Source organism: Macadamia integrifolia, chromosome 6 (assembly GCF_013358625.1).
Source record: "Macadamia integrifolia cultivar HAES 741 chromosome 6, SCU_Mint_v3, whole genome shotgun sequence".
Classification (NCBI taxonomy): domain Eukaryota; kingdom Viridiplantae; phylum Streptophyta; class Magnoliopsida; order Proteales; family Proteaceae; genus Macadamia; species Macadamia integrifolia.
The window spans coordinates 4,479,959-4,494,437 of NC_056562.1; the positions used below are offsets into that span (position 1 = coordinate 4,479,959).

The window sequence follows — 14,479 nt, forward strand, 5'->3', positions numbered from 1 at the left end:
CTTACTAGTCCTGCGGGCCCATACTGACCCACATGGAATGAGAACCATACAACTTTCACTGAAAGTAGTGAAGAGCACTAAACACTTCCGTGTGAGTGGCTTCAAGAAGGTAAGAGGAACCAAACTCAGAACCATATGCTTTCTGAGGCAAAGGTCCATTACCAACTCAGCTACCCCTTGGGATTAATCCAAGCTTTACTTAAATACCCAAAATCGGTAAGAATCTGTCAGTTATTTCAAATCCGGTTTTGAGAAGTAGTAGCCATTGATAGTTTCACTGTAGCTCTTGTTATTCAGGCCTCTGTGACAGATGCAATGATACTAGAACTGGTTTAACAGCCTATACACAGTTTTCACTTTGGTTTGGTAATGCAGTGATTGCATGGAAGGTTTTTGATGAAATTAGTGAGCTGAATTTGGTTTTGTATAATGTTTTGTAGAGTATGTGAGGCTGGGGAGATTGATTTAGCACGTCATTTTCCCCCTTAATTCCGGTTGATATCTCAGCGATGGTCGGGGAATGGGGAAGAATATATTTCAGGCTGATGAGCATCCAAGCAAAATTCTTATTCTTCTCAAGAATGAGTTTTACATTTTGAGAATAGCAAGAGACATTCTCATTCTAAAGAATTCCTACCAAACATAGCCTTAGTAACGGTAGGTGTCACAACTCACAACTCGAATGTGTTTTTTCTTGTGGCACGTTAGATTTGGATGCGGATGGTTGTGGGTTGACAGCTGAAGTTTCAGTTTAAGACAAAGCAATGTAGTAAGTAAATTTTTTTCTTTTTTTTTTTTTTTCATGCAACTAGACTTACATTTCAAATGAATTCGACCTAATCGTTCGATTCCTCTTACATCCTTAGTGCCTACTCGCACGGGGTGTTTAATGCTCTTCATTGCTTTTGGTGATTTTGAATGATTCTCATTCAATCTCAGTATGATCTGATTTATGCAATTGTGGGGTCAGTATGGGTTCGTGAGACTAGTCCGGCCAAAGGTCTATCTAGATACATATAAAAAAAAAAAAAAAAAGGGGGGGTTTCTAAGAAGGGTTATAATTTAAGGGCCCGTTTGATAACGTTTCAAGAAATGCGTTTCTATCATTTCTATGTCTGGAAACGGTAGAAACAGAACAAAAAGCATTTGACAAAACTGTTTTGTTTCTGCATTTCTAGAAACGACTACCATCAACGAAACAAGTTGAACTTGTCTCTCGTTCGGGATAACTCATCGCAAAATGAACTCATCCTCGCCACCACCACCACTTGCGACGCTTCCGTCGCCTATGCTATTGCCCTCGCTGGATTTCGAGAAGCCGATGAGAGACACATACTACTAAAATTTTATACAAAACGTAATCCAATTTTGGAACTTCCATTTTGTTTATTGCTTCTTGTCGTCGAAGAGCTCTCTCTCTCTCTCTCTCTCTCTCTCTCTCTCTCTCTCCAGAAGCAAAGAAATGCTCAGTTTCTTCGCGTTGGGTTCCTATCTTGCTCTGTGTGCCCTGTACTTTCCGGAGGCTTTGGTGTTCTGTAGCTTACCATGATTTTCAACCTAGAACGAGCTTTTCCTGTGAAACACAATCGATTTAGCTAGCTTTGAGCTCTGACAGGGCAAGGCACACCGAATCTTGCAGATGTCGCAGGGTTATGATTTTTCCTCTGCTAGTCCGTGATTTGGCTATAGTAGTGGTGTGTTGGAGGAGGTTCTGGCCTCATCGTCTTGTTGGGTCGAGATCGCCATTTAAACCCCCATTAGCTAAAGTTGCTTCACTAAAACGGAACAGATTATCAAACACCTTTTCTGTTTCTGTTTCTATTTCCAGAAAAGGCAATTTTCGTTTTTTCCATTTCTTGAAACAGAAAGGCAGAAATGTTATTAAATGGGCCCTAAGTTGTAACCAACACAATTACAAACAAATATCCTTAATCATTTAAATATTTGGATACATATCTAGTAATTGATCCTAATTGTCTTGGTTCCGCAACATCACACAGAACATTTTGGGTGGAATAGCCATTTTAGAATAATCATTTGGTTAATGCTCCATTCCGAAAGAAAAAATAGACTTGTTATTTGTTATTGCTTCACAACTCAGGAAGATGAAAATTGCTTGTAGGGTTAGTCCCGACCAAAAAGGCATGGGTTCAAAGAATCCAAGCAAATATAACTATAGGGTGGTCGTAGAATGAGGCTTTCTTCGTATAACTTTTTGTTCATTGCGTATCCACCGTTTTTGCTTGCAGCTGATCTTAGACTGCCCTAAATATGGATCAAATAAGGTCCCTATGAAATCAATTACTTTTTCTTTTTAGGCCTGTTTCAACGGTACGATAGGGGAAAACCAATCAACGACCTTATAAGGGGTGTTCCGCAGCTTCCACCTACATAAAAATTGCTAAATATGTGAATAAAGTGGTTAATGTTTTTTTAATCCCTACTTTTACTCCTTATTTTTACATTGTTTAATCTTCTTTTACCTTTATTTTAAGAGGAAAAGAGGCCCGTGCGCTTGCGTGTGTCTCGGTGGACTCTCAAAAATTTTAATCAGAAAGGACACAGGAATAGCCCCCACCCCTCTCTCTTTCTCTCTCTAATTATTATTTTCTCTTTTTCTTCCTTTCCAATCTCATACTCTGTTTCTCATATCTTCTATAATTTCATTGTGCCATTTTCTCAACTTGAAATTTTTAGTTTTCTTCTTTGATTCAAAATTTTTCAAATTTGATATTTACTGTTACGGTCCTTCTAGGCATTAGTATGCCTAGTGAAGTATAACACTTCACAATTTACAATTTGACAGCACATGGGTTAGTTAGTCCATGTGATAGAGGACTCCACATATATCTGAATGGTAAAAAAAAAAAATTAATAAAGAATGGTCAAATATTAACCCAAAATAAGTAATGAAAATGGCTCAAATCTGAATCAAAGTTCTAATAAAATTATCAAAAATACCATCTGATAGAAATGAATAATACTCATATTGTTTTCGGTTACTTGCCCTGTTCTAAACTTTTAAAATCTGCCCAGAAATCAGATCTGGTTCAGCGAGACCGACTAGAAGAACAGAGAAATCCCAGTTCCAGCTAGAACACATGGTATATTAATCCTTCTGTCTCCTTGACATAAGCTTGTTGTGCAGCAAATTTAAGGTTTACAACTAATTGAATTCTCCTATAAAATCCAACCTTGGGTTATTCTGATTTCCACAACTTTCTGCTTTTTGCTGCCTGTTCTTTTCATAATCTGAACCCTAGTTTTCTTCAGGCTCATTATCTGTCCGCTCTTTTGGATGTTTTGATCCTTGGAAATTTCTGACTCACAAGACTCTCCCTCCTTCCATACGAAACCATCACTTTAATGCTAGAGAGTGATGTGATAAGAGGACTTTCAACTCAAACATCCATAATGTCTGCTGAAATTGATGCAACCTTCCTAAAGTTCCCATAATCTAGAAAACCCAGCATGTTGCATTGATTTTTGTTGAGAGAAACTTATGGCATTGATTTCTATCTTCCATCAAAAGGCCAATAATGGGCTCTGTCTCTGTGTGCTGTGCGGGGGGGGGTTAGTACAAACCATGGGGTTGCAACCAAGGGCATTGATGAATAACAGAAGCAGAGAGTGGCTACTTTAATGGAATCATAATGATATAGATGGGAAAGTGAGAATCTTAAAGAAGTAGAGAACATGGATATGAGACCATGTATTAATAACATCTCCAACATTAAGCAAGTTAACAGACCACATACTGCAAAACTTTCATTGAAAACATGTTTCGAAGTCGAAGTAGTATGATTGAATCTAATTACTATTAAACAGATCATTTAAGTATCAAATGTTGAAGAGACAATGAACAAAATGTTTATCTTATTTAAGTAATAGAGTGGAAGTGAAGGAAACAACAAATTTCATCTCTTCTTTTCACCTTCGACCTTCTTTGCCTTATTAGCTGTTGTCGCCTGGGAGTACAGAAAAGTCCCAAAGATTGCAATGGCAGATCCCAAAGCATTCAAAGGCCTCACAGGATTCCTGAAAACCAGAATTGATGAAACTATCACTACCACCCTCTTCATTGTGTTTCCGACCGAGAATGTTAATGGACTAATCTGATCAAGAGCTTGGTAAGAGGACTGATTATATAGATGGTAGAAAACCCCAGATATGATCACCCACAGATATAAGGTCGATGGTTTCCCAATACCCACTAGAGCTCTTCTATACCCTTCAACCCACTGGGATCCTTCAACAAACACAGCAACTGGAAACAGATAGAACAGTGAAATTATACTTATCCATCCATATAAGTTCAACCCATTTACTTCTTTGAAGTTCTGTAAGCTCTTTTTTGAATAAATATTCCTAAGAACGAATCCCACATTACTGATCATAGCTCCCCACAGGCCCTGAAAGTTGAAGGAGACTTCAGTAACTGCAGCAAGAGAACAACCCAGCACAATAGGAATGATTGAGAGCCAGACATTAAGTGGGTATGTGTCACCAAGGAAGGATGAGAACACAACTGAGAAGACAGGTTCCGATGATTTGATTACATGGGTGAAGGACACTGCAACCTTAGAGAAGGAAACACAGGCAGAAATATGACCTATTGTGTGGAAGAGAGCAGGACCCAGGAGAGCTATAATGAAGGGTTTCGATATCTTTGGGCAAGGCTGGAGTTTCAATGACCAGAGGAAGAGCATCCATACAGATCCAACAAAGAGCTGAAATGAAGCTAGCAACCAAGGGAAGGGAAAGAGGTTTAGTACCTTCTTGTTGTAGATGTTGAAGACGATGTTCTGGAAGTACCAGAGACCAAAAATCAGAGCAAGCTGAAGGCTTTGTGGCTTTGAATCTTCGGTATTTCCTCCTGGGTTAGCCTCAGAAGCTGCTCTGAGGAGATTTGATGTGGGTTTTGAGAAAATACAAAATGGGAAACCATTGATTTTACTGAAACTGCTGGTTTTGTTCCATGTTTCGAGGATCTGAGATGTTGGATTTGAAGGGTAACTGAAATTGAGGATTTTGGTCCCTGTTTCTTGGATTTGGAAGGTGGGTTTGTTGAACAAAGCAGATGGGGAATCTGGGGTTCGTCGACATTGGATTCTGCTACGTAAATTCGGAAGAGAAAGGTAAGAATATGTGGAGAATCTGGGGTCAGATTTGAAGAAAGTGATGGTGGAATTTGGATTAATGTGGGGAAAAGAAGGAAGGGGATTCAGTGTATACATTGTCTTCATGCCTTGTCAGTTAGACTGAAGGAAGAGAGAGAGAGAGAGAGAGAGAGAGAGACTGCAACTACATGTTCTCAGCTCAAGCAGACGATAAAAATCGGAAGGAGAAGGATTTTTAGCCAAAACTAAAAATAAATTAAATTTGAATATTTGTTTCAGTTTGATATTTTGACTATTTTACCCTTATACTGGATCGGATAGGATTGGTTCGGTTCAGGCCGATCCTGACCAATCCTACCCGACATTTAAAACTATGGCATACACCTATTTAATCATCTCAGTCTCTCAGGCTCTCAATTTCCATTTCAGTTACGCCCCCACCCCCAAAAAAAAAAAAAAAAAAATCCATTTCATGTTCTAAATTTATCAATGTGGTATTGCCATTCAAGATAAGGATGTGAATTTGAAATCGAAATCAAATCGAGTTGTTTACATTGAAATCGTAAAACTGTTTAGTAAATGGTTTCAAGTTTAAAACCGATTAGTTAAATGGGTCAAGTCGATTTTAATCGTTTAACTTGTTGGTTTCAAATCGAATTGACACCATGAAAACTGAACCATTTAAACCATCAAAACCAATCTGATTAACCCGTAGATATTTGATTGGTTTAACAAAAACATATATAATGGTTTAATTTAGGGAAGAATTAACTACCATAGAGGCTGTCCAATAGTCTATTCAATAATTCACTCCTATTATGTAGTTCTGTAGTTAAATCCTTACTTGTTCAATGCCTCATTTAGTTAAATCCTTACTTGTTCAATGCCTTATTTAATTTGATACAAGATTGAAACCTTTATCAACAAAAACAAATTTTAGTAAGCATGTGAATAGACTAGAAAACCGATTGCTAACCTTTTAAGAAATCGTATGGATAAATTGCGATTAAAAGCGTTTAAAACTGTGAAATCGACACCATTTAAAAATCGTAAACCGAAACCATTTACTAAACGGTTGCGATTTCAAAAAGTGCAACCATTTAGTAAATGGTGCGATTTGATTTCAGCCAAATAAATGTGAACCGAATTGAACTGCACCGTATACACCGAAACCAAACCGATTAACACCCTTAATTCAAGGTTTTGAAAAGCATAATCGGTGATGAAAGTGATCAGAGTCGGTAGTTTTGATCAAATCGATATACTCGAGGAACATTCTATAGATTGTAGGGTTTTTATTAGGGGCGCGACAGGGCCATGTTGGGCCAGGCTTCTTAAAACCCTATCCCAACTCTAAGTCCCCTTAGTTGGGCCCAAACCCACCCTGACTTTGACTCAGGGCCGGAAAACTTCAACCCAGGCCCAACCCATACCCACCCTGATTGGCCCTGATTTTTCAGGGCCTGGCCGGGTCGGGATGCCCCTGATTAGCCCTGACCCTGGTTTGCCATCAAGAGCCGGGATGACCGTGATTGACCCTAACCCTGACCCTACAAAATATGAAATAATTAAAAAATATAGATATTAATAATAAAGATGAGATATATAAAAAAAAAAAAAAAAAAATCAAAGTCACAAATTACTTGCCATGAAGAGAACATCCTAAAGCAAACATTCAAATAATACAACTAACTCCAACTATTATGGTAAACAAAGAGGAGATCATCTTAAGAAAGCAAATAATCCAAAAAATTCCAACTATTTGTCATGATAAACAAAGAGATCATTTTAATAAGGCAAACAATCCGAAGATCTCAAATTACACTTCATGTTAAACAAAGAGGAGAACATTACCGGTGATTTCTCAAATGATGCAGAGGATGTCTGTTAAGGGACAAAGGCATGACACAATGTGCACTCATGCAATGGGATATCGAATCCTAACGTTCAAGAGTGATTGATGAAGCGATTATTAAACGCAGAACTTTTGCGGCAGAAGGAAAGCGAGAGAGATCGGTGAGAGGATATATTAGGGTTTTTTTAGGTGTTAATGTCAAACAATATCTAAAATTAGGTTAAAATCAAGGTCACGACCAAGGTCATAACGAGAGTCAACATCAGGGCCAAAAACCATGGCTGGGATGGACAAAAACCAGGGCCAAAAGTCAGGGTAAAAAAATTAGGGTCAAGTTCAGGGTGGATTGTGCGGGCTAAAGACATCAACCCTTATCCGCCCTGACACTGACTTAAGGTCGGGTTGGCCCTCATAAATATTCGGGTCAATCCCTATTCGGGATCAAGGCGGGCCAAGGGAGGGTTCAGGCCATTAGGGCCAAACTTCCGCCCCTAGTTTTTTTTCGAGGAATCAGATGTATTGATTCATCAGAATTCGAGATCAGTGACCACTTATTCAATCTGAATCAAACGATTCTCAATATGATTCACCGATTTTTGAAACCCTAGTTTCATTATTCTTTTAGGGTTAAAAGACATGCCAACTAAGAAATCAAAGGGGAACCTACCTAGTAGATACTTTTTTCATGGCTTTTCATTGGATTATTAAAAAGAAAAAAAGCTTGAAATATCAGGTATGGATCAATGAATCAGCAGTAAAAGAAATCTGATTCTAATCAATTTGACATGACCAATTCATGCCAAGAAACCCTAGAATCTCTTCTAGAGTTCTTGGGACTGATTTCAACTTGATCAAAATCAAAATGGATGGATTTGATCCCTAATTTCATGTTTTGAGATGCTACAGTAGAGGTCTGAACTCTAGAACAATTAAAATTTGTCTCCAACTTTTCTTATTCAAAAAGGCACGAAAATCCTCTATAGAGAAGCAATGAGCGGCAGTGAGGATCCAAAGGCTAGGGTGCATATTAGAGCTCTCCCAACCGTTGAAACTGTTAGTCTCAGGTGTCAATTTGTAACCGAAACTAAATACCAAATTAATTCGATTCAAATTCGATTTGAATATACGAGTATTCACCTCGGTTTAGGTTCGATGGTACTCTTCGCAAGGAATTGTGTGGACTCCTCAATGGACAACTCTAGTCGAGGATCCTGTTGGAAGATCTTTGATTGCTGCTGTAATATTCTTTGGAGTCAGAAATAGCAATTATCTATTTTGTTCAGCAATTGTCTATTTTTAATTTAGTTGTTCATTTGTTAGTAAGTATGCTACGTAGTAGTTATTTTGGGATTTTCTATTTTGCGGAGAGCTCCTAACTCTTGTTTCTTAGTTGTTTAGAACTTTTTATTTTAGGTAGTTTACTAAAAAACGAACTTTCTATTTTAGGGAGTTACTAAATTTTCATTGTTTCTGTGTAGTAAAGATCTCTTGCTATATTGGAGAGTTTCTTATCGTTTGTAATGATGACAGCTTTTAAATAAAGAAGGGCACTTTGGCCGACAGATTTGATGTTTTGGAAAACTAGCTCACATAGAGTGTGTGCAGTGTGGTGAATTACTCACATATTTCTCTTTCTTTTCTTCATAGGCTGAACATAAGATAATTGCCAAATTGTGGCAGCCCAACCCCATCTATATAGGTTCTATGGCCTACTATCCTCCCCCTCCCCCTGTTGAATACTTCATTATAACTTTCCAAAGAGACTTTTAATGATATTATTACTATGCATGTAAATCATTTTTTTTTTTTTTATCAAAAGTTAATTAAGTGACAATTGCTCCTAATTTTTTTTGTTTTTTTTGGTAGGCCCAAGGAGACTTGAACTCATCACCTCTTAATTGTGGGATGTTGGACTTTACCAACTGAAGTAATCTCTTGAGGCCCCATACATGTATATCATATTATTATAAAAAAATATAAACTACTTGTCAATTGTTTACTATGCATTTTCACTTGATTAATGTAATTATGTTTCCAAAACATAAACCTTCATAATACCCTTTATTAATGAAAATGCCTTAAATAAAATTTATTTCTTTCATGTTCTTTTAGTGTTTATTTCATACATAGAGACCTTCATTTCCAATTATATTACATATTAAGGAAATTGAGGAAAATGGATCTCTCTCTCCCTCCCTAAACATATGCACACACTTGACACGTTGGCTAGTGTTATATATATATATATATATATATATATTCCCCAATGGGCTTCTAGTGTCATCAGCCAGGATATTTTAACCTGTACCAGTAACTAATATTTACTTCCTTTTTCTTCTTTTTTTTGATGGAACATAACTAATATTTTCACCTAAACTTAATCTAAGTATTCATCAAACACATCCTTTTGGGTTTTATATTTACTGGCCTATCACGTTCTAAACCACACCAGTTTTAGCCCAATACACAATTGTATGACCATAAAAGCTTCAGAATCCATGTTTCCGCCAATACCTCTGTGTAGACACCTGCAAAGCCACTTAGAAGTGCCATGATCTGCAAAAGAGAAGATAAATTAAATATGTGTTAATGATTAAAGAATCACCCTAAAGAAATTTCATTTCTTCCTTCAGGTTATTGGATAGAATATCTCAAAATTTTAGAGAACTCACAATGGCCATTATCCAACCTTGAAAAAGGAGTTTGAACAACACGATCAGAACTGCACAGGAATGCTATTTCGTGAGGCACAGGAAATCCAATGCAAGGAAGAAGAAGAAGAGAGAGAGAGAGAGAAATAGAGTCGTAAGCCGCCAATTAATTTGACATTTTTTATTCAATTCCGGTATGATTCGGTCCATGCGGTTGTGAGGTCAGTATGGACTCTCAGAACTCGGCCTAGATACCCATCGTTAACAAAAGAGAGAGAGAGAGAGGGAGAGAGAGAGAGAGAGAGAGAGCCGCAATTAGCTTGGGGAGAAATTACACTCCCCTCCCCTGTATGTTTCAGGTATTACAAAATCCTCCCCTGCGAAGTTTGAAATTACAAATTCTTCCCTTTTAAGTTGCAGAATATTCCAACCGTACCCTGACCATGAGTGAGAAACCGTTAAGTGTGTTACAAATTTGTTTTAAACCCCAAAATACCCTTGATCCAATGGAGATGACCTATTTGCCATCAACCCTTATTCTCCATTTTCGTTCCCAGCAACGGTCGACGACTCTATGCCTCTTCTTCTTCTCTGTCTCCGTTCGGCAGCTAAGGCCGGTGACTCTATTCACTTTCTTCCCTGCTTCTGAGAAAACCATGGCTGATGAATTTTAAGATCAAATGCCGATTCTATTGTTCTAGGATTCTTGGTCCAATTCCGGCCAATTCTGAGCCTATTTGAATCAAAGTCGGCCGAAACCGATTCCATCAACTGATTATTGTGTTTCAAAACCCTGGCCTATAGGGTGGAAACCAAAAGGAGCCCATAGGGCTCACAAACAACAAAGCGACTTGGCCATTCTTCTCAAAGTTTCTCAACTCTTCTCCAATTCTTATTTGTTTTCTTTCTCGTTCATTTTCATTTTCTTTTATCCTCTTTCTTTCTCGATCCTCCTCTCTCTCTTAATTTCTTTCCCCCTGGTTGTAGTTGCAGACTCGTAGTTGATTAGAGAAGAAAATGGCGTTAGCCTTTGATGAATTCAGTCGACCGTTTATCATAATAAAAGAGCAAGAGCAGAAGACCAGATTGAGGGGTTTAGATGCACACAAGGCCAACATTTCGGCCGATAAAGCCGTCGCTCGCATACTCCGTACATCTTTTGGTCCTAAAGGCATGGACAAAATACTCTAGAGCCTTGACAGCGATGTTACCATCTATGAGTTCATCCTCTCATCATCCCTTGATCTGTGAAAATTTTATATGCCTTCATGACTGGCTAAGTAATCTATTGTTCATGTTTTTCTTTTTCCTTTTAACTGCTATTTTACACAAAAAAAAAAAAAAAAAGGTAGGGTGTAAAAAAGTCATTTAACATCTGCTTCTAATAGTGTTAACACCACATGGTACATTTGTAATTACAAACTTCGCAGGGGGTCTGAGTATAATACCTAAAACATAAAGGGAGGGGAGTATAATTCCTCTATTATATAATGCATCAATGTCAGAATATTTACAAGTATATCCTTGACACTAAGGACTATTAAAACAAAACATAAAGCACGTACTACTAAACCCAGAATATTATACCAAAGATAACTTCCTATGTTAGGACTAAAATAATAACAATACCTAACGAAGTGCATGGTAAAAATACACGCTTAGGCGCAAAAAATGTCGTCATACTTTTGAAACATTTTGTCCTTTTACTATAATACTTTTTTTTTAATGAAGAAAACTAATCCTTTTAATATAATAGACTTCTATTTCCTTCAACGATAAAATCTTGTCATTTCGCTAGTACATTTGACAAAAAATGTGAAACAGTGAATCTCCTGTTTATTGTGATGAATATATTTTTAAAGGGAAATGGTTCTTTGGGAGAACGACTTACGCTAACACTCTATATCAATTTCTCTCATCTCTCAAAATAAGGGGTAGATATGTCTTTTCATATGGGAAGGAGGAGAAAAACACATGGGAGCACTATCGTACACCACGCTCTTAGCTAAATAGATTTCTTTCTTCCATCTTTGGATTGTGAAAAGTTTTTTGAGCGGCAAGTAACCTACTCTCTTTATCTCTCCTCACATAAAATGACATCACTGCCCTCTTATGTACGAAATCCTAACAATGCCTCTCTCATGCTTTCTTCTCCTCACATGAAATAACCTCGCATGCCCTCTTATATACAAAACCATTCGATTGTACCTCTTTGGTACGCTTCTCTATGTCGCTTGTTCAAAGAATCCTTTCCCTTAGATTTTAAATTATTTTAAAAACTCATTTGTCATGACATAAAATTTTGTTCCAAAATAGGACAAGATAATCAAAAGAAAGTTACATCATGTTGTAGGTGCACGCAGTAGTCATTCAGACAGTCCCTTTTATAAAAAAAAAATTAAGTTTTGTTTCCCATTTTCAGAAGAAACTTATGAAACGGGTCTAAGTGGAGATAGTTGAATGATCCGTTCGAGTTGGGGGAGCATTTTATGCTATTTCAACACCCACAGGTGAAGCAGATTTTCATTAATATACGCATGTATATCAGCATATGCATATAGGATTGTGTTGCTCTTTCCATCTTTATTTGGCAACTCATAGATAAAATATTAAAAATAATAAATTTGCTATCTAATTACTATTCACATTCTTGAGGTTTTGCCCTTTATGGGGGAGAGTGGTTAATTTTTCTACTCTACGTAATCTAGATGTTATCTTTGGATTATGCATAAATTATGCCACAGGGGAATTCAAATGATAACGGAATTTTGTAGATATGTAGACCCCAATCAAAGTCCTCTGTTAATAGTGATAAGGACTCCATTGACGATTGCCTTAGAGTTTTTCCAAAAATGTACATATTCAAACCCATAACCCCCATTGTTATAGGAGTTAAGAGAGTCCAAGAGCCATTGGAGAGAGAAACGATTGCTTCCGCAATCGTAGAATCGCACATCCCTATTTTTTCTCTCCATCTTATAATATCTTTGACTAATTCTTTAGGATAGGATAAGCCAACATGGCAACATCACTAAAATCTAAAGGAAAAAAAAATTGAAGCCAACAAGAGGAATTAATTATATGGGAAAAGGTTTGGCATGCCGCCGATATCAAGTATGATAGCACCCATTGTGCCTATCTCTCTCTTCCCTTTTTCTGAAATGATCCTCATATCCTTCCTGAATGATACTTCATCATGTGTTCCTATTGGTGCTATCCGCTAGCATACTTGATATCGGCGGCATACCTATCCCACTCCCTAATTATATCCCTTTCTGCGTTTTGCTCGTTGATACACAAAGAAACTGCTTAGCGGTACTCTAGATATAGAGATTTGGCAAAGTTACTGCAGAGACTTGCGTGCTCCTACAGTTGCCAAGACGTAGCAGAGATGGCTGAGAAAATTGTGAAATAAATTGTCACCAAGGCAAGATTGAGCTGAACCACCAATTTAGATTGAGATGTTATCACTGAGGAAAATTTGTAGTGGGCAGCCAGTAAACCAATGCTCTAATACCAATGTTGTACATTGGCGACTAAGAGTGATCTACAATGAAGATACCTGCAAAATCAAGACGCAAAAGACAAAGAGAGAGAGAGAGAGAGAGAACAGCAAAGTGATCAATGACGAGATGTATTTGGGCAATTTTGGACTCCACTATGATTGTGTCCTTGATTTTCTATTGAGTCTACTATTTGTAGACCTTTTCGTTGTTTCCTTTGGAGAGTAACGAAATCCCTCTCAATCAAGAATCACCCGCCCCAAATATCTCTCCACATCCCTTCTTGTATGAGACATAACTAAAAAGAGAGCATTGGATGGATGAAGCCAACATGGTCACGTCACTAACAAAAATAGAATATTCAAAAATCCAAGATAATTGAGAGAGTGCACGCCAATACATGGGAGGTAAGTGTATGATTTAATTTGAGTTTAAATTTGACATGTGATCAATGTAAATCACTTTCTAGATACTTAATGGCAATAATTGTCAGATCATTCTTCCATGCAACATAGCTAGGTGTGCCCTCCAAAAATATCCCTCTAGGCTATGAAACTAGATATTGTTGCATGGCGAGATGGTGGTCATGATGCCGAGGCAAATTTACCTAAGAGTTATCGACACTTTGGAGGTCATTAGATGAGAGATTTCTTGTAGTGTCAACTTTATTTGGGTGGAGTGGGATTAAAGGGCAAGATACTTGTAAGGACTTTTTTAAAAACAAAAAATGAGATATTTAGTTAATTTGGGTGGGAATCAAACAAAACTTTGCAAAGAAGAGTCTTCTGATGTGCATTTTGCCAAACTCTCCTCTAAAGTCCCACCAAACTGGTAAGATTTTTACAATGTTTACAGCATAGAATTTGCAACGAATTTTTTTTTTTAATGAAATATAAACTTAATTAAAAGAAGCAAAATTCACAATACGGGGGAAGAAACAAGACCTAGAGTCCAAAGAAAGATGGAAACATAGAAAGGGGTGGAGTGAGGACTCCCAAGAAGAATAAAAAATGAAAATAAAAAAGGGTTTTGTCTACCATAGGAACCTAACTGATCAACAACAAAATTTCCTTCTCTAAGGTTATGTCAAAGGATATATTAGCAAACTGGAGCCAAAAAAGCACAATCTTGTATAATATGAGAAACTCACCAAGGGCTGGAAGAGAAGAATTTAGGGTCAAACAAAATCGTTATTAAGAAATGAAGAATTTGAACCCTAAATGCCATTTTGGCCAATAATATGTGCATGACAATTCGACATCCAAAAGAGGAAGAAAAAACTATACGGTTTTATTCTAGGGTCAAACAATTCGTGCTTAAGAAATGAAGAATTTGCAACACCCGTTAGGT

At 37.3% G+C, this 14,479-nt stretch overlaps 1 protein-coding gene across 1 annotated transcript; it reads right to left on the reverse strand.

Moving 5' to 3' along the window:
• Positions 1-3,733: 3,733 nt before the first annotated feature.
• On the reverse strand, positions 3,734-5,341 carry LOC122081006 (xylulose 5-phosphate/phosphate translocator, chloroplastic). The gene has a single exon (XM_042647937.1). It carries the CDS (start codon positions 5,244-5,246, stop codon positions 3,918-3,920), a length of 1,329 nt encoding a protein of 442 aa, XP_042503871.1. The 5' UTR covers positions 5,247-5,341; the 3' UTR covers positions 3,734-3,917.
• Positions 5,342-14,479: the final 9,138 nt, after the last annotated feature.